At 44.3% G+C, this 21439-nt stretch overlaps 1 protein-coding gene across 1 annotated transcript in view; it reads right to left on the minus strand.

Annotated features, from left to right (window-relative positions):
* Positions 1-202: 202 nt before the first annotated feature.
* LOC124717249 (cytochrome P450 4C1-like) overlaps positions 203-21439 on the minus strand; it is an 88062-nt gene continuing 66825 nt past the window's right edge. The window contains exon 5 of the mRNA XM_047244050.1: positions 203-307. Within this exon, the coding sequence (XP_047100006.1) occupies positions 203-307 (105 nt within the window). The remainder of the gene's footprint in view (positions 308-21439) is intronic.

The following is a 21439-nucleotide window of genomic DNA, read 5'->3' on the forward strand; positions in this document are numbered from 1 at the left end:
GAAGTGGAAAGAGACAAGGTCGTAGAGAATTAGCAGAAACAAGAAAATAGTAAGAAAGTGGAGGGCAGACGAGTGTCTCTGGCTGTGACTCACCTCGCCCTGAACCTCGCCGAGTGGCAGCACAATCTGCCCACCTGGCTTGACCAGAGCTTCCAGCAGGCGCTGCCGTGTCTTGGTGGCTCCGTCCTCTGTGGCTGCCGACCTAATGGCGATGCACTGCATGGCCCAGTTCTCCAGTATTTTCACGAACTTTGGAGGTTAGCTTCAGCAGGATCTTGTTCTGCATCCATGGTCGCACTATCATCTTCTGTAAAAACCATGTGGCACTCGTCACTGCTAGTCTCCAACTCGGCGGGGAAAGGGGAGGGGGGGGGGGGGGGACTCAACACTGGTCTCTGTTAATCAAATCAGCTCACACAAATTGCGAATCAAATTACGAACTCCGGTGAAACTCCCTGTGTAAAATCAACAACGTAAGGTCCAAGATTTAATTAATGCCAAAAATTAAAACACTGATTAAATGTATAAACTATTACATATCTGATCCTGGCTGCTCCTACCTGTTAGTGGTGGTCGCTATTGTAAACGCTAATGTCGGTAATTCAGCTTCCGGGAAATGGATACTATTGTCCAGCCTGAAGACGACGGATCAGCCTTTCCCTTATCCAGCTAACAGACACCTGTCTGGAACGACCCTCCTGTTTGCAAAGGTAAGTGACTTCCAAAGGAACGCCAGTTTTTCCCAATACGCTTATGGAAAAGAAAGTTCTCAGGGGACTGACAGAAAGAAGCACCTTTGAGTAAGTACTATATGCGTTACCAGGACACAGGCAAATGAAGTACGTAAACTGACGACGCAAAACTTTTATGACCAACTCCTCACTAACTTGTTTGTCCGCCTTTGGAACGAAATACTTCATTTATTCTGCGTATCACGGATCCAAGAACTTGGCAGGTGTTTAGAGGTATGTGACATTAGATTTCTGCGCACAGATCATATAACTCACGAAAATAACGGGCCGCTGGTAGCATAAGCAGTGATGGCGCCCGACAGTGACCCAGGTGGGTTCCATAGGATTTGCATCAGGTGACCTCGGTCGGCGAGACATCAGTGTGAGTTCGCTATAATGCTCTTCAAACCACCGTAGCACGGTTCCGGCTCAAACAAATGGATAATTATACTGCTGAAAGACGACATCATCTTCGTCCAACACTTCAAGTATGAAGGGATGCAGGTGGTTCTGTAAGGGGTCCGTAGGCCCTTACTATAAGTTTTGCGACAGCACAGGTCGACAGGACAAACAATCGATAGTGTGCGTCGGGTGGCGAGAGCGAGAGCGAGTGTTGAGACAGTAGAGTGGGACCCAGGCTGCGGGCCGGGCCGTGGGGCGGCCGGTGGCCGTAATGCAAGGCCCTACCGACAAAGGGGGTGGCCATCGCCGCGGTTTAACCCCCTTTTGTGTTAGAAATATACGGGAAAGTGAACAAGTACAATTACTAGTGTGATTCAGTGATATTTTTGTGCCGATATTGTAATTACGCGTCTGCCGCGCCGGCATCATTTGGATTGCAGTGTTGGATTGCAGTATTGGATTGTAGTGCTGAATTACAATGATTGAAATTGCGTGTGACAATAATGAATAACTAAAGGGCCTGTGCTGTGATTAGCCGTTATTAATTCTGTACTACGAAGGCAGTGGCTGTCTCCTTACTTTGTGTTTTGGTGATGAATATAAGTTGTTATTAATGAAGCTGTGTTGTCGTTCTTCTTGGCACCAGACATTTCTTTATTACAGCATTGGAGAAGGACAAAATGGAATGTAACATCTCCGTAGCAGTCCAATCCGATTGCCAGCCCATTAGGTACACGGTCACATTAATTATTATCTATTTGGGCTGCTATCAGATCCCGATCGAGCGGGATAAGTCAGTAGATTAAACCGGAGTGTTACACCCTTGGCTTATCGTGAAAGGACAAGTGCAATTTTCGGACGAATCATAAAGAACAATAGGTAATATTATCTTATTTAACGTGAAGAAAATATTTTCCAATGTTGAATCGGGACAGAGCATAAACTTTAAAATCGCGACAAGAAACAGTACATTTTTTGAACAATACGAAGTAATAGCATCTTTCGATTGTGACTAAACTTTTTTTCTTGCCATATTAGATGAAAATAATAGTGTCAACAGACTGTGTTATAATGTGCAAATGCGTAAATCCGCGCGAAAAACTGTGAAAAGTGAACAGCAAAGAAAGACACGTGTGAACATTAAAATAGCAAAACGAGCCAAGAATTCGTCACGAAAGATTTAAAGAAGTGTTTAGTGGTAATATTTTGACTGAAATTGCTCTTTGAATAGTGAAAATCGGACAGCTTCTTGTGGACCCATAAAGTGTTATGCAGTCGACAATGTATTGTGGCGACGCAATTATTGAGTGACGTCACGCAGACACGTGTAGCAGTTGCACCAAAGAGGTTCAATCTGCGAGGTGATTTCACACGCCCGCCACAGCAAGCCGCGCGACTTCGAGACACCGAGCGCCGTCCCGACATCTAGCAGCCGAACTACAAACTACGGTCGCCTGCAGCGCCATGGAGCGGCCGGCTGAGAACTACGACGTCCCACCACAGCGAGACCTCATGCGGTTCCGGCGGCAGTACAGCGCCACGCCCACTTCAAACGTCAAAACATCGCAACTCGTGCTAACGTCGGTTGGTGAGTGGAGACGACTGGTTGACATAACATTAAATTGCAAGGTGCAGTTTTCGCGGTAAATAAACGTTTGTGAACTGAATTGCGTGTTAGGAAAAGTACCCAATTGCAGTAATTTCCGAAAAGTTTGCAAAAAATACTCTGAAATTGAGCATACTTATTTATGCATACTGAGCTGTCTAAATGATAATTATACAGATATGCTTATTGTTTTGGGGGGATTTTATATGTATAGATTTTATGAATGGTATGATTTATCTTATTTAAAACATTTTACATAAACTGTGTAGGTGAAAATTAATATGTGAAGTGATTAAGTAGTTAAGGTGTAGGGAGCTAGCAACTCTTTTGCTGGTATACCAAGTGGCGACTGGTACACTCCCAGCTGGGTGAGACTTTACTTCTAATTTCAAGTTTCACTCCTCTACCATCTTTCTCTATCCTTAGGTTAAGAAAGTTAGTGTGTAGTAGTTAGAATAGGTAGTGGTTGTACAAATGATAGTTAGGAATCTTGTAGCAAATTTATAGTTCACTCATATATGGAGAAGTAGTTAAGGTGTAGGGAGCTAGCAACTCTTTTGCTGGTATACCAAGTGGCGACTGGTACACTCCCAGCTGGGTGAGACTTTACTTCTAATTTCAAGTTTCACTCCTCTACCATCTTTCTCTATCCTTAGATTAAGAAAATTAGTGTAGTAGTTAGGATTGGTAGTGGTCATCCAAGTAATTCAGTCAGGAACCATGTAGTAAATATGTAGTAGTTGCTGTTGATGTAGAGTGTGAGATGTCAGAGAATCAATAACTAAAAAAAAAAAAAAACTCAGTTTACTGTGAGTAAATAACCAAAATTAATAATGCCAGAAGGAATAAAATGAGAACCGTATCAGAGAGCGAATGTTTACATAATGTCATGGTAAGCTAATTGGTTAAACAAGAATTTGGGTAATCTTATAGAGTTGTTTTATGAGGCATGAAAAGGTCAAACTGTTGTAAGAAAATTGAAGTAATGTATCAGCTTGTAAGTATATGAACATATAAAGAAACAAATACACAAGGAGATAGTTGTTCGGATAAATGATGTGAAATATGATGAATGGAAAGGCTAAGGAGCCTGAAGTAGTATTTTTATGTGGTTATTGCAGCGAATATGGAGAGTTGATGTAGGTTGAAGATATATGTGCAGTTGAAGTTGCTGTTAAGTTGAGGGAGTTATGTGTAATGATATATATTGAGTATGAGAGGTTTGAAGTGTTGAAGTATATGGAGGATTGATATAGGTTGAAGATATATATGTATTTGCAGTTGAAGTTGGTGTTAAGTTATGTGTAATGAAGAGTATGGAGTATGAGATGTTTGAAATATTGAAGTATGTCATTTAGCACATGAGCAACATCTGTTTGCAATTTATTTGTAGGTATACATGTTTATCTGAAGTATGCTGATAAAACAAAGTGTAACTAATGAATAATTAGTAATTGATGTATCCAATTAGCTATCAGAGTCAATTATGGTTATACATAGGTCAAGCTTTAGAAGCAGAATTCTGGCACTGAGTAATGAATGACAAATATCCATATAGTGGATTTGAATTAGTGTGAATATAACAGGAGATATTGTACCTCTCATCTAAGCTTTCTTGATAACAATTCGCATATGGAAGTAATGTTTGGCAAAATGAAATGATCAGTAGTTTAAAATTTTTCATTGGGTGGCCACATTAGTTGTAGTGTTGCAAATAATTATGTAAGACATGCTTAGTGGTACAATGTAGCATTTAAATTTATGGAATCTGTAATGAACAAGTTGTGAATTTCTTTCTTAATTTTTATAAGTGTTGGCCAAGTGAGTTATAAATTAGAGTGATAGTAGTATGGACGGCACAAACCCCGCTGAAAGGACGGCATACCAAAGGGGTAGCTGACATTCACCTAGTTTGTTGTTTTGTCTTTGCTGTAGCAATAAATTGTGAATTTCTTCCTTAACTTTTATAAGTGTTGGCCAAGTGAATTATGAATTAGAGTGATAGTAGTATGGACGGCACGAACCCCGCTGAATGGACGGCATACCAAAGGGGTAGCTGGCATTCACCTAGTTTGTTGTTTTGTCTTTGCTGTAGCAATAAATTGTGAATTTCTTCCTTAACTTTTATAAGTGTTGGCCAAGTGAATTATGAATTAGAGTGATAGTAGTATGGACGGCACGAACCCCGCTGAAAGGACGGCATACCAAAGGGGTAGCTGGCATTCAACTAGTTTCCTTTCTTGTGTTTGCTATAGCAAGTTATAACAGATATGTAGTTAATGACTCGTACAAACCTTTGAAAGTGAAAAGTTTTTGGAAATTTTTGGTAAGGTAAGTTATAAAAAATATATATATATTTACCATGCTATGTTAAGTAAGTAGGATTGATGTTGTGTGTTATTTGGACAATGCCATATTTTTGGGATTTAATAACTTTTTGTAGAATATTATTGTAGAGGCAGCCCACTGCCGGAGTCAAGGATTTTCTTGGTGATTGTAATTTCATTACTTATTTGCACTGTTTGTTTTGTTCATATGTAGTGATGTCCAATTCCCTAGCCGGTTCTTTTACGCCTGTGGTTTCAAAGAAGTTTTCGAGGGTGGGGATGTAAGGGGTCCGTAGGCCCTTACTATAAGTTTTGCGACAGCACAGGTCGACAGGACAAACAATCGATAGTGTGCGTCGGGTGGCGAGAGCGAGAGCGAGTGTTGAGACAGTAGAGTGGGACCCAGGCTGCGAGCCGGGCCGTGGGGCGGCCGGTGGCCGTAATGCAAGGCCGCACCGACAAAGGGGGTGGCCATCGCCGCGGTTTAACCCCCTTTTGTGTTAGAAATATACGGGAAAGTGAACAAGTACAATTACTAGTGTGATTCAGTGATATTTTTGTGCCGATATTGTAATTACGCGTCTACCGCGCCGGCATCATTTGGATTACAGTGCTGGATTGCAGTATTGGATTGTAGTGCTGAATTACAATGATTGAAATTGCGTGTGACGATAATGAATAACTAAAGGGCCTGTGCTGTGATTAGCTGTTATTAATTCTGTACGACGAAGGCAGTGGCTGTCTCCTTACTTTGTGTTTTGGTGATGAATATAAGTTGTTGATTAATGAAGCTGTGTTGTCGTTCCTCTTGGCACCAGATATTTCTTTATTACAGCATTGGAGAAGGACAAAATAGAATGTAACATCTCCGTAGCAGTCCAATCCGATTGCCAGCCCATTAGGTACACGGTCACATTAATTATTATCTATTTGGGCTGCTATCAGATCCCGATCGAGCAGGATAAGTCAGTAGATTAAACCGGAGTGTTACACCCTTGGCTTACCGTGAAAGGACAAGTGCAATTTTCGGACGAATCATAAAGAACAATAGGTAATATTACCTTATTTATCGCGAAGAAAATATTTTCCAATGTTGAATCGGGACAGAGCATAAACTTCAAAATCGCGACAAGAAACAGTGAATTTTTTGAACAATACGAAGTAATAGCATCTTACGATTGTGACTAAACTTTTTTTCTTGCCATATTAGATGAAAATAATAGTGTCAACAGACTGTGTTATAATGTGCAAATGCGTAAATCCGCGCGAAAAACTGTGAAAAGTGAACACCAAAGAAAGACACGTGTGAACATTAAAATAGCAAAACGAGCCAAGAATTCGTCATGAAAGATTTAAAGAAGTGTTTAGTGGTAATATTTTGACTGGAATTGCTCTTTGAATAGTGAAAATCGGACAGCTTCTTGTGGACCCATAAAGTGTTATGCAGTCGACAATGTATTGTGGCGACGCAATTATTGAGTGACGTCACGCAGACACGTGTAGCAGTTGCACCAAAGAGCTTCAATGTGCGAGGTGATTTCACACGCCCGCCACAGCAAGCCGCGCGACTTCGAGACACTGAGCGCCGTCCCGACATCTAGCAGCCGAACTACAAACTACGGCCGCCTGCAGCGCCACGGAGCGGCCGGCTGAGGACTACGACGTCCCACCACAGCGAGACCTCATGCGGTTCCGGCGGCAGTACAGCGCCACGCCCACTTCAAACGTCAAAACATCGCAACTCGTGGTAACGTCGGTTGGTGAGTGGAGACGACTGGTTGACATAACATTAAATTGCAAGGTGCAGTTTTCGCGGTAAATAAACGTTTCTCAACTGAATTGCGTGTTAGGAAAAGTACCCAATTGCAGTAATTTCCGAAAAGTTTGCAAAAAATTCTCTGAAATTGAGCATACTTATTTATGCATACTGAGCTGTCTAAATGATAATTATACAGATATGCTTATTGTTTTTGGGGGATTTTATATGTATAGATTTTATGAATGGTATGATTTATCTTATTTAAAACACTTTACATAAACTGTGTAGGTGAAAATTAATATGTGAAGTGATTAAGTAGTTAAGGTGTAGGGAGCTAGCAACTCTTTTGCTGGTATACCAAGTGGCGACTGGTACACTCCCAGCTGGGTGAGACTTTACTTCTACTTTCAAGTTTCACTCCTCTACCATCTTTCTCTATCCTTAGGTTAAGAAAGTTAGTGTGTAGTAGTTAGAATAGGTAGTGGTTGTACAAATGATAGTTAGGAATCTTGCAGCAAATTTATAGTTCACTCATATATGGAGAAGTAGTTAAGGTGTAGGGAGCTAGCAACTCTTTTGCTGGTATACCAAGTGGCGACTGGTACACTCCCAGCTGGGTGAGACTTTACTTCTACTTTCAAGTTTCACTCCTCTACCATCTTTCTCTATCCTTAGGTTAAGAAAGTTAGTGTGTAGTAGTTAGAATAGGTAGTGGTTGTACAAATGATAGTTAGGAATCTTGCAGCAAATTTATAGTTCACTCATATATGGAGAAGTAGTTAAGGTGTAGGGAGCTAGCAACTCTTTTGCTGGTATACCAAGTGGCGACTGGTACACTCCCAGCTGGGTGAGACTTTACTTCTAATTTCAAGTTTCACTCCTCTACCATCTTTCTCTATCCTTAGGTTAAGAAAGTTAGTGTGTAGTAGTTAGAATAGGTAGTGGTTGTACAAATGATAGTTAGGAATCTTGTAGCAAATTTATAGTTCACTCATATATGGAGAAGTAGTTAAGGTGTAGGGAGCTAGCAACTCTTTTGCTGGTATACCAAGTGGCGACTGGTACACTCCCAGCTGGGTGAGACTTTACTTCTAATTTCAAGTTTCACTCCTCTACCATCTTTCTCTATCCTTAGATTAAGAAAATTAGTGTAGTAGTTAGGATTGGTAGTGGTCATCCAAGTAATTCAGTCAGGAACCATGTAGTAAATATGTAGTAGTTGCTGTTGATGTAGAGTGTGAGATGTCAGAGAATCAATAACTAAAAAAAAAAAAAAAACTCAGTTTACTGTGAGTAAATAACCAAAATTAATAATGCCAGAAGGAATAAAATGAGAACCGTATCAGAGAGCGAATGTTTACATAATGTCATGGTAAGCTAATTGGTTAAACAAGAATTTGGGTAATCTTATAGAGTTGTTTTATGAGGCATGAAAAGGTCAAACTGTTGTAAGAAAATTGAAGTAATGTATCAGCTTGTAAGTATATGAACATATAAAGAAACAAATACACAAGGAGATAGTTGTTCGGATAAATGATGTGAAATATGATGAATGGAAAGGCTAAGGAGCCTGAAGTAGTATTTTTATGTGGTTATTGCAGCGAATATGGAGAGTTGATGTAGGTTGAAGATATATGTGCAGTTGAAGTTGCTGTTAAGTTGAGGGAGTTATGTGTAATGATATATATTGAGTATGAGAGGTTTGAAGTGTTGAAGTATATGGAGGATTGATATAGGTTGAAGATATATATGTATTTGCAGTTGAAGTTGGTGTTAAGTTATGTGTAATGAAGAGTATGGAGTATGAGATGTTTGAAATATTGAAGTATGTCATTTAGCACATGAGCAACATCTGTTTGCAATTTATTTGTAGGTATACATGTTTATCTGAAGTATGCTGATAAAACAAAGTGTAACTAATGAATAATTAGTAATTGATGTATCCAATTAGCTATCAGAGTCAATTATGTTTATATGTAGGTCAAGCTTTAGAAGCAGAATTCTGGCACTGAGTAATGAATGACAAATATCCATATAGCGGATTTGAATTAGTGTGAATATAACAGGAGATATTGTACCTCTCATCTAAGCTTTCTTGATAACAATTCACATATGGAAGTAATGTTTGGCAAAATGAAATGATCAGTAGTTTAAAATTTTTCATTGGGTGACCACATTAGTTGTAGTGTTGCAAATAATTATGTAAGACATGCTTAGTGGTACAATGTAGCATTTAAATTTATGGAATCTGTAATGAACAAGTTGTGAATTTCTTTCTTAATTTTTATAAGTGTTGGCCAAGTGAGTTATAAATTAGAGTGATAGTAGTATGGACGGCACAAACCCCGCTGAAAGGACAGCATACCAAAGGGGTAGCTGGCATTCACCTAGTTTGTTGTTTTGTCTTTGCTGTAGCAATAAATTGTAAATTTCTTCCTTAACTTTTATAAGTGTTGGCCAAGTGAATTATGAATTAGAGTGATAGTAGTATGGACGGCACAAACCCCGCTGAGAGGACGGCATACCAAAGGGGTAGCTGGCATTCAACTAGTTTCCTTTCTTGTGTTTGCTATAGCAAGTTATAACAGATATGGAGTTAATGACTCGTACAAACCTTTGAAAGTGAAAAGTTTTTGGAAATTTTTGGTAAGATAAGTTATAAAAAATATATATATATTTACCATGCTATGTTAAGTAAGTAGGATTGATGTTGTGTGTTATTTGGACAATGCCATATTTTTGAGATGTAATAACTTTTTGTAGAATATTATTGTAGAGGCAGCCCACTGCCGGAGTCAAGGATTTTCTTGGTGATTGTAATTTCATTACTTATTTGCACTGTGTGTTTTGTTCATATGTAGTGATGTCTAATTCCCTAGCCGGTTCTTTTATGCCTGTGGGTTCAAAGAAGTTTTCGAGGGCGGGGATGTAAGGGGTCCGTAGGCCCTTACTATAAGTTTTGCGACAGCACAGGTCGACAGGACAAACAATTGATTGTGTGCGTCGGGTGGCGAGAGCGAGAGCGAGTGTTGAGACAGTAGAGTGGGACCCAGGCTGCGGGCCGGGCCGTGGGGCGGCCGGTGGCCGTAATGCAAGGCCGCACCGACAAAGGGGGTGGCCATCGCCGCGGTTTAACCCCCTTTTGTGTTAGAAATATACGGGAAAGTGAACAAGTACAATTACTAGTGTGATTCAGTGATATTTTTGTGCCGATATTGTAATTACGCGTCTACCGCGCCGGCATCATTTGGATTGCAGTGTTGGATTGCAGTATTGGATTGTAGTGCTGAATTACAATGATTGAAATTGCGTGTGACGATAATGAATAACTAAAGGGCCTGTGCTGTGATTAGCTGTTATTAATTCTGTACGACGAAGGCAGTGGCTGTCTCCTTACTTTGTGTTTTGGTGATGAATATAAGTTGTTGATTAATGAAGCTGTGTTGTCGTTCCTCTTGGCACCAGACATTTCTTTATTACAGCATTGGAGAAGGACAAAATAGAATGTAACATCTCCGTAGCAGTCCAATCCGATTGCCAGCCCATTAGGTACACGGTCACATTAATTATTATCTATTTGGGCTGCTATCAGATCCCGATCGAGCGGGATAAGTCAGTAGATTAAACCGGAGTGTTACAGTTCGCAACTGTCAGCGTATCTTCGATTACTGCCACAGGTTGGATGCAAGAACAGGAGAGTACCTCCCACAGCAAAATACTGCTGCCACCAGCCTGTGTCCGTGGCGCGCTGCACGTGTCGAGTCGTCATTCACCTCGACGATGGCGTTTTTGGAGACGACTATCGACCTACGATAGCAAGAATGTAATTCATCCGAAGCGCCGACGCGTTTCCATTGATCGACAGTCGAATCTTGATGGTCCCGTGCCCAAAGAAAACGTTACTGACGTTACTTGGGTCAACATGTGGACGCATAGGGGGGGGGGGGGGGGGAGGGGTGCGGCGGAGCTCCAGAGCTCCATGTTCAACAGTGTGCGATGAGCGGTGTGCTCCGAAGCAAAAGCATTGCGATCTTTCGGCAGAGTTGCCACAGATCACCATCTGTCCCACTTTACAGAGCAGACAATTCTCCGAACCCCACTTTCTGTACAGAGTCGTGTACGTCGAACCATTTAGCACCTAGTGGTAGTTTCACTGTCCATCCACCTCTTTGCATAGGTGCTCACGACTGTAGCTCGTGAACATTCGACCAACTTTGCCATTTTCGACATACTCGTTTACAGGCTCTCCGTAAGAACACTCTGCCCTTTACCAAGGTCGCCTATCTCAATGGACTTGCCCATCTGCAGCCCATGTCTCCGCTAGGTTGACCCCCGTCGATGTGTGCTCCGCTTACGTGCCTTTCTTACCGCGTCACGTGCCCGCAGCGCCAGCAGGTGGCATTTAACGTCACAATGTTTTGGATTATCAGTGTTTCCTCTGCTGTGGAAGCTGCTTAATCGACAGGCCGACATCTTAAAATAATTTTGTGCAGCATTGTTAGTTGCTCACAAAGTAGGTGAGTCTCCCGCAAAGGTAGGACGAAAGTCGTGAGCCTAATGAGGCAGAACTGTGGTTTAAAAATTTCAGGGCGCATGAAGTCGGGAGTGATCGATGATCATCAGTGTAGTTGTTTTCCGCTTTTTATAAGAAACAGAGCGACGTAATGGGCTAACATTTGCTAGGTGGACAGAGTTTTCATATGAGAACATGTAGAAAACAGCTACTTGGAGGTAGCGTCGGTAACAGCAAGGCACGCTTGGTGAGGTCTTCAGAAAACAGTAAATTCAGTTTTTTCTACTGAAAACTCGTGGCTTTTTTGAGTGCGCACTTCTCTATTTACACTACTGGCCATTAAAATTGCTACACCAAGAAGAAGTGCAGATGATAAACGGGAATTCATTGGACAAGAATATTATACTAGAACTGACATGCAATTACATTTTCACGCAATTTGGGTGCATAGATCCTGAGAAATCAGTACCCAGAACAACCACCTCTGGCCGTAATAACGGCCTTGATACGCCTGGGCATTGAATCAAACAGAGCTTGGATGGCGTGTACAGGTACACCTGCCCACGCAGCTTCAACACGATACCACAGTTCATCGAGAGTACTGACTGGCGTATTGTGACGAGCCAGTTGCTCGGCCACCACTGACCAGACGTTTTCAGTTGGTGAGAGATCTGGAGAATGTGCTGGCCAGGGAAGCAGTCGAACATTTTCTGTATCCAGAAAGGCCCATACAGGAGCTGGAACATGCGATCGTGCACTATCCTGCTGAAATGTAACGTTTCGCAGGGATCGGGTCGTAACACATCTGAAACGTAACGTCCACTGTTCAGAGTGCCGTCAATGCGAACAAGAGGTGACCGAGACGTGTAACCAATGGCACCTCACACCATCACGCCGGATGATACGCCAGTATGGCGATGATGAATACACGCTTCCAATGTGCGTTCACCGCGATGTCGCCAAACACGGATGCGACCATCATGATGCTCTAAACAGAACCTGGATTCATCCGAAAAAATGACGTTTTGCCATTCGTGCACCCAGGTTTGTCGTTGAGTACACCATCGCAGGTGTTCCGGTCTGTGATACAGCATCAAGGGTAACCGCAGCCATGGTCTCCGAGCTGATAGTCCATCCTGCTGCAAACGTCGTCGAACTGTTCGTCCAGAAGGTTGTTCTCTTGCAAACGTCCCCATCTGTTGAGTCAGGGATGGAGACGTGGCTGCACGATCCGTTACAGCCGTGCGGATAAGATACCCATCATCTCGACTGCTAGTGATACGAGGCCGCTGGGACCCAGCACGGCGTTCCGTATTACCCTCCTGAAGCCATCGATTCCATATTCTGCTAACAGTCATTGGATCTCGACCAACGCGAGCAGCAATGTCACGATACGATAAACCGCAATCGTGACAGGCTAGAAACCGACCTTTATCAAAGTCGGAAACGTGGAACGCATTCCTTACACGAGGCATCATAACAACGTTTCACCAGGCAACGCCGGTCAACTGCTATTTGTGTAAGAGAAATCGATTGGAAACTTTCCTCATCTCAGCACGTTGCAGGTGTCGCCACCGGCGCCAACCTTGTGTGAATGCTCTGTAAAGCTAATCATTTGCATATCACAGCATCTTCTTCCTGTTGGTGAAATTTCGCGTCTGTAGCACGTCATCTTCGGGGTGTAGCAGTTTTAATGGCCGGTAGTGTAACTATATATTTTCATTGTAAGGAAAAAGAACCCTCCCCCTCTCCCCAATACAATGACCGAAAATGGCTTGGAATACAACGGTAAGACGAGTAGCAGTATGTAAACAAATGCCATGCAACATACATGTCAGACACGTATCATGTGGTCTAAGTACTTCACCAATGAAAAGACACCTACTGTTTGCTGACTGACTGTAGATGGCTAGCTTAATGGCGGACACCGCACAAGATGTGCATTTCTCTATCACAATCCAATAAAGAGAACAAATTCCGGCATACAGTTGGATAAACATGCAAAATTCAGCAGTTATACGCAAAGACTGCTACTACAAATTTACACTGGGTTGACAGAAGTTACGGGATAGTGATGTGCAGGTGTACAGACGGCGGCAGTGGCGCACACACAGCGAATGGAAGGGTCGTTTGTGGTCAGGCGACTCGCCGCAGAGGATTCCGACGTGGTTGCTGCCGCACGGCGGCGACTAACAGCCTCTGGTAGGCTCGTGGGCGTACCGGTTGGACGGTGGACGACTGGAAGACCGTGGCGTACTTAGCTAAGTCCCGATTTCAGCTGGTACAAGCTGGTGGAAGGGTTCGAGTGTGGCGCAGACTCCATCAAGCCGTGGACCCAAGATGTCAACAAGGCGCTGTGCCAGCTGCTGGCGGCTTCATAGCTGTGTGGCCTGTGCTTCCATGGAATGGTGTTATCTGGTCCAGCTGAGCCGATCATTATCTCGAAATGGTTAGGTTCTGTTACCTGGAGCTCATTGGCTGCCAATCGTGAACTTCGTGTTCCCATACGACGATGGAATTTTTATGGGTGACGTTGCGACATACCACCGGGCCACCGTTGTTTTAAATTGTTTTGAAAAACATTTTGGACAGTTCGAGGGAATGATATGGTCACCCAGATCGCCCGCCATGAATCACATCGGACATTTATGGGACATAATCGAGTGGTCAGTTGGTGAATAAATCCCGCACCGGCAACACTTCTGCAGTTATGGACGGCTGTAGAGGCAGCATGGGGAGGGGACTTCCCATGGCTTGTCGAGTCCACACCATGTCGAGTGGCGGCACTACACCGGACAAAAGGTCGGACGCGATATTAGGAGGTACTCCTAGAATTTTGTCGCCTCAGTGTACTGTGTTTGCGTAAACCAGGTGTTTACAAAATTCCGTGTGAATGCGGCAAATCATATATAGGGCAAACGACACGAACTGTGCAGGAACGCATTGTGGAACACCAACGGCATAATCGCCTTCTCCAACCCACCAAGTCCGCAATCGTCGAACATTGTATTTCCACAGACCATTCCATGAATTACGACGACACAAAAATTTTGGCCCATTCATCAAACTTTTGGAGCTCGATTATCAATGAATCTGTTGAAATAAGATTGTCTGACAACGAGACTCTCCTCAATCGAGATAGCGGTTATCAGCTGAACTCTGCTTGGAATCCTGTTATAGAGAAACTTCGTAGTCGACGTAGTTATCTGCATAAAGATGGAAATCGACCTGGTACCGACACGCCAGGCTTTCGCAGTGGAGGGCGCGAGGCGCAGCGCACGGAGCCGTTATGACCGCGCACGCTGAGCAGCGCATGCGCAGTGTCACCTCAGAAGGCTTCAAATAGCGGAGCTCAGCGCGTACTCGCCAGTACTACTACAGTGGCATTCACCTGAAGATGGCCAGAAGACTCTGTGCCGAAATATCGTGGCAGGACGTTACTGATATCCGGCAGTTCCCTCGTGTTTTTATGGAACAATCAGTACGCCGGGAAAGCTTTAAACATCACTGCATTAGTTGTCAAGAATGGGTCGCACTAGTATTCTCTTCACGGTCTCTTTAATGTATGAAATATGTTTTCTCAGAATTCTGCCAATAAACCAAAGCCTACCATTCGCCTTCGCCACAACCGACCTTTACGAGAGCTTTGAACATCATATTGCTTTGCAAAGGTGTGCCCAAATATTTAGTGGACGTGATCCTGTCAAGCAACGCACAATAATACTGCATTAGAAGACTACTGGATTGTTTTACCTATTCATCCACATTAACTAAGATTTATCCTCCTACAGTTCCATAAAAGACAATGCTTTCCTGTACAGTACAGAATCATCGGAAAACAGTATGTAACCAAGAGATTGTACGTCAGATGCCTTTAAACACAAGGTGTAAAAAAATGTATGGCACAAATTGCAGGATACATTTAAAACTTCACATTCCTCACACGAAGAGGAAGAAATTATGTTATATCAAATGGGCTTTGTTTCCGTGTTACAACTCATTTTCTCCAAGTCATTAATCGTGCGAAACATCACGAACAGAACCGACTAGCAGAGCACGTGCAGCTCTTTCTCACAAGATATGTTCAACGCACCCTCAGTGGCCACTGATATACGCATCAACCCGCCGCCATACAGAAATTCGGATCGCTGATGTAGCCCTGCAGTACTGTGTACGGTTTTGCAGCCTTCCATGGTACGGTCGCGGGCACGGGGCCACCTTGTGCTGGGGTTCCATACTCAAGACTTTCCAAATGTCCCCACAAATAAAAGTCCAGTGCGTTCGGGTCCGGAGAGCGTGGAGACCAGGCGACCGGTCTATCTCTAGCTGTCCATCTGTCACCGAATCTGTTATCTAGACATTAGCAATAAAATGTGCAGGTGCTCTTTCGTGCATGAAGTACATGTGTTGTCGCACAGCTAAAGGCGCATCTGCTTACAGATCACGTAGAATATTCTCTAGAAAATTAAGATAAATTTGTCCGTTGAGTCTCGGTGCTCGGTGGAAGAAAGCGAGGGCGTACCAAACAGTAACCAACAATATATACCAAGATGGTATCTGTTCTTTCGGACATCTCCGAAAGAACAGATACCACCGGTGACCATGCAGTCCCTTAGAATGAAATTACAATGAAATGAACACCCTTAGCTGCTTACAGGCGTTGACATACGTCAACGGGGACAGATGAAAATGTGTGTTGCGACCGGGACTCGAACCCGGGATCTCCTGCATACATGGCACACGCTCTGTCCATCTGAGCCACCGAGGACACAGAGGACAGCGCGACTGCAGGGATTTATCTCTGGCACGGCCACTTGACCATCTTCATCTTCTGTGGAATGCACAAACAGTGCCCGAACTCTTACGGGAATCGGCAACGCTCCGCGAGTAATGAGTATAATGGGCGGGGGCACTTCGAATGTAGTGCGGGACAATACGTTGAGAATGTGCGTCTCGCGGAAGGCGTGCCAGAGATAAGTCCCTGCAGTCGCGCTATCTTCTGTGTCCTCGGTGGCTCAGATGGATAGAGCGTCTGCCATGTAAGCAGGAGATCCCGGGTTCGAGTCCCGGTCGGAGCACACATTTTCATCTGTCCCCGTTGACGTATGTCGACGCCTGTAAGCAGCTAAGGGTGTTCCTTTCATTGTAAAGTAACCAACAATGCCTGCCAAAACATTGACGGCCTACCTCAACAGTTTCGTGAGGATTGACGTCTGCCCATACATGCCTATTGTTCAAATTTTCAATCTGATCTCATTGGAACGACGACTCATCTGTAAACAGCACCGCTGAACTGAAGTTAGGGTTGGCACTTTATTGGACAAACCATAAGCAGAAGAGAACCCGTGCAGGAAAATCAGTTGCTGATAGTGCCTGCAAACATTGTAAATGGTACGGAAACAGCTGGTCCTCGTGTAACACTCGCCAGACGACATTCAGTGATACAGCTATAGGTCTGGTACTGACACTACGGTCGTCGTCAACCGCACAAAGAATTTGCAGTGTTCTGGTCCTTCTAGAACTTCCCCGGTGGCAAGTGTCAGATTTAAATGCCCCAGTGTTCCCTAAGACGACGATCAATGCGTTCAAACGTTCTGCTGATGGGGAACCTCCGTCCTGGAAATCTCTCACGGCACAAACGTTGAGAGCGAGCGCCGCTGCTGCCACCCAATCCGTGCATCAGACGGGCATCTGCACTTATGTACACTGCCACTGAACGAGCCAAGTCTGTGATAAACTCTACGTAGGAACCTGTGAGATTTCTACGGTCATACTGATCGCTGTAGCAGTTGATGTTACCCGTAAAACGTCACACGGCAACAGGGACATGTAAAACAAAACACAAGCGGTGCACGACGTAACGAGACATCACTAAGAGCGTGTCTTCCTCATGATTATGACGTTCTGTTCTTGCGTGTTTCCCAAGATAATGAGCTGGAGAAAGGGAATTGTAACATGGAAAGAAAGCGTTTCCATACCAGTACTCACAAACATGATTTCTCTGTCTGTGTACAAGGCATGTGGCCTGCAGTTTGTGCGACACATTTTTCTCACACCCTGTCGACATGGAGGTGCATGACATCCAGAGAGAGGCGTTCCAGCGACCAGGGCCCAGTAACTGTGCAGGTGTCCAGGGCGGCCAACTGCCCACGGCAGCTGGCCCCAGCCCACTTCGTATCGGTCCGCACTTCGTGGCCTCTGGCCGGGCCGTCCCACCACTACAGCCCACTGGCAGTTCGGAGCCCCACTCACTACAGTTTCTTCGAGCATGCGCTCTAGCTCTCCCACGTGGATCACGGTCAAAGATTACAAATCCCGTCGGAAAACGAGATCGATAGGAGCCTGCAAGGCCCACCTTCCCCCAGTTACAGCTAGACAATCTCCCTCGCTGCTTTCGACATGGAAATTTGGCTCCTTACTTAGCTTGCATTTATCGCGAATCGCTCTTTTTTCACATGATATCTTGCGAACCATGGATGAAGGGTATCAGACGGATGCCATATTCCTTGACTTCCGGAAAGCGTTTGACTCGGTGCCCCACTGCAGACATCTAACTAAGGTACGAGCATATGGGATTGGTTCCCAAATATGTGAGTGGCTCGAAGACTTCTTAAGTAATAGAACCCAGTACGTGTCCTCGATGGTGAGTCTTGATCGGAGGTGATGGTATCATCTGGCGTGCCCCAGGGAAGTGTGGTAGGTCCGCTGTTGTTTTCTATCTACATAAATGATCTTTTGGATAGGGTGGATAGCAATGTGCGGCTGTTTGCTGATGATGCTGTGGTGTACAGGAAGGTGTCGTCGTTGAGTGACTGTAGGAGGATACAAGATGACTTGGACAGGATTTGTGATTGGTGTAAACAATGGCAGCTAACTCTAAATATAGATAAATGTAAATTAATGCAGATGGATAGGAAAAAGAATCCTGTAATGTTTGAATACTCCATTAGTAGTGTAGCGCTTGACACAGTCACGTCGATTAAATATTTGGGCGTAACATTGCAGAGCGATATGAAGTGGGACAAGCATGTAATGGCAGTTGTGGGGAAGGCGTATAGATGTCTTCGGTTCATTGGTAGAATTTTGGGAAGATGTGGTTCATCTGTAAAGGAGACCGCTTATAAAACACTAATACGACCTATTCTGGAGTACTGCTCGAGCGTTTGGGATCCCTATCAGGTGGGATTGAGGGGGGACATAGAAGCAATTCAGAGGCGGGGGTGCTGGATTCGTTACTGGTAGGTTTGATCATCACGCGAGTGTTACGGAAATGCTTCAGGAACTCGGGTGGGAGTCTCTAGAGGAAAGGAGGCGTTCTTTTCGTGAATCGCTACTGAGGAAATTTAGAGAACCAGCATTTGAGGGTGACTGCAGTACAATTTTACTGCCGCCAACTTACATTTCGCGGAAAGACCACAAAGATGAGAGAGATTATGGCTCATACAGAGGCATATAGACAGTTATTTTTCCCCCGTTCTGTTTGGGAGTGGAACAGGGAGAGAAGATGCTAGTCGTGGTACGAGGTACCCTCCGCCAGGCACCGTATGGTGGATTGCGGAGTATGTATGTAGAGTTAGATGAAATAAGCATAGCTAAACGCCGCCTTTCACTGCATGATTTGCACCCCGATGGCTTGCCTGTAAAGAGACTGCTGACCGAGAGGCTGACTGCATCCACTAACTTAATAACCTCATAAGCTCCCACAAATTGGACCCACACCTGACACAAAATGACAACATCACACTCGTTTCTTAAACTGAAGTTACGAATGAAGACTTTATCATGGACCTTTAACTTAAATACACGCCGACACTTATTATAACACTGCAACAGTCTGCGGGGCGTGAGACCAGTATTACGCCAGGCTCCTCACCAGTTTTGCTGGATCATTTCAGGGTTAATTGTGTCTGGAGGGAAATTATTCATAGACAACAATTGGCAAAGGGAGAACGGAGAGGATAGCTATAACAAAGACGGGAAGTTTCCCTGATGGCTTCATGATGAGTGGAGTTAAATGATAGCTTCATCCAGGGTACGGATGTATCCCATTTGTTCTGAGTGAGTACATGGAATATTATCATTGCAGGTTTCAAGTTATGATTGACCCTCGTTGCAAATTAGAACTCGGGGTGGTAAGGGATTGTCGTGAAATGCTTTACCACATACCACGGATTGGGTGACATGACCCATCTCGTCGTGTTACACGCCTTCCGTGAACCATTCTGCACGCAAGTGTTGCACTGCAGAAACACTTCGTCCCACGAGAGCGGCAATATCCTGGATGGATGCATCACGTTCTCTCATGCCAGTAATGCGTGCTGTTTCAGACTCACTGATTTTACGGTACACTTCGCGCATACGTCTCCGAGGCGTCCCGCAAGTCTCCCCAGCTTACACCAGCCCATTACAGCGTTAACGAGAGTCGTGGGTGCATTTTAGCAGGTGGCTGGTAGGTGGTGCTGCGCCACGATATCGATGTTGACCTGCAACCCGTGGACCCACGTGGTTCAAATGCTAATCATTTGTGCAGAATATACTAATATACATGTCCTGTGATATGAATGCCGTGTCTCTAGCCAAGGGTTCTGTTCTTTATGAACGTGACTGTAGTTTATTGGGGAAAAACATAGTATGCTCGTCTGCTCCGATGAACAAAACACAATTAACGCTCAAAAATGACTGATAGCTTGACGGCCTTTGTTTAACAACTCAGAGTCTCGAACTTTAGCCACTTTTCCAGAAATTAATATTTACAAAGTTCTACTGCTGCACTCGGGAACCAAGTTCCACACGAGTTTACTTTGAGGTTGTGCACAGTGTTATCGATCATTGGAAAAACAGAATATGGTCAGTGTTCTACCAAAGTTCGTGAAGTAGGTTGTAACACAGAAGCACAGAGTCCGGACCGTCGGCCAAGCTGAAGAGGCCACGTGGTGACCGTCGAGGGGGCCGCTGGTGGACAGAGGGCAGCAGCGTCGTAGAGCTGCGCATGTTTGTCTGCAGGTCAATAGCTCTGGCTCGACGTGAACTAACGCTTTACGGCAGCGTGCAGACCTAAATACTGTAGTGCGGCAGGATATCGCAGGAACTATTTCAGGTCACGTGGGTCACAGACGCAAACAGGTTCCCTCTTGCCCAGTCCGCGACTCCCGGTGGCGCTGCTAGGGCCACCTAGTGAAACTGCTGCGAAACTGTTTTCTGCTGCAGAGCAGGCGAGTGGCACTTAGGCAACCCGCAACGTTATTGTGCCAGATGGTTGCCAGCCGTACAGGCGAAACACCGCAACATGTCACTAATATCGTAGGAATTCGTTATCGCCCTTCTCAAACATGCAACTAAGGACATCAGCTATTTGAACACTTAATGTCCTCCACAGAGAAACGAAATGCACAAATGTGCGCACTCCACTGTGCCATCGTCCCCATTCTTCTGGGACCGAATTTAAGGCCCGATTGTCGGTCTCAAGGGTAGCTTGGCGGTGCTCTATATACAACTTAAAATTTCCAGGGCCATTCGTAGACTGAGTACTTTAGGTCACCTGCAGAGATGGCCATTGAGGCGTAAAACCCACAATTTAGATCACGAAGGAGCACTCAAAAATCTGAGTGGACAAGGCTGGTGGACTACTAACGACGCCAGAGGCGAACTGGACTACCGGCTCTCTGCCCACTGGAAAATTTCTCTCTCCTTATGTGAATTATTCACTGGGGTGACCCATTGGGCAAAATTAGCCACGAATTTTGCTATGCTGATGAAATGGGTGACTCTCTTCTTATTCCTTGCATAGAGAAATTTATGCAAGTTTCGTTTTCTTTCGAGAACTAATACCATAAGGTGATACCAAATACCGCATAAAGGAAATTTGCTGGCGGGACTGATCTCAGATGGCTTAACAGTCAAACTGTCCTCATGGTGGTACATCAGAACCTCTTTCAGATGTTCGATGGTCTCTTGGAGATCGAGCTGTACACAAGTGCATCAGTCAAATAGTTGTATGTGGTTTTGAACTTAAGATCACACACTCTGAAAGTCACGACAACGCGGCTGCCCCTGTGGATAATGTACAAGGATCTCTATTATAATCAGAGAGATTGTACTCAG

This window comes from Schistocerca piceifrons, chromosome 9, assembly GCF_021461385.2.
Source record: "Schistocerca piceifrons isolate TAMUIC-IGC-003096 chromosome 9, iqSchPice1.1, whole genome shotgun sequence".
Classification (NCBI taxonomy): domain Eukaryota; kingdom Metazoa; phylum Arthropoda; class Insecta; order Orthoptera; family Acrididae; genus Schistocerca; species Schistocerca piceifrons.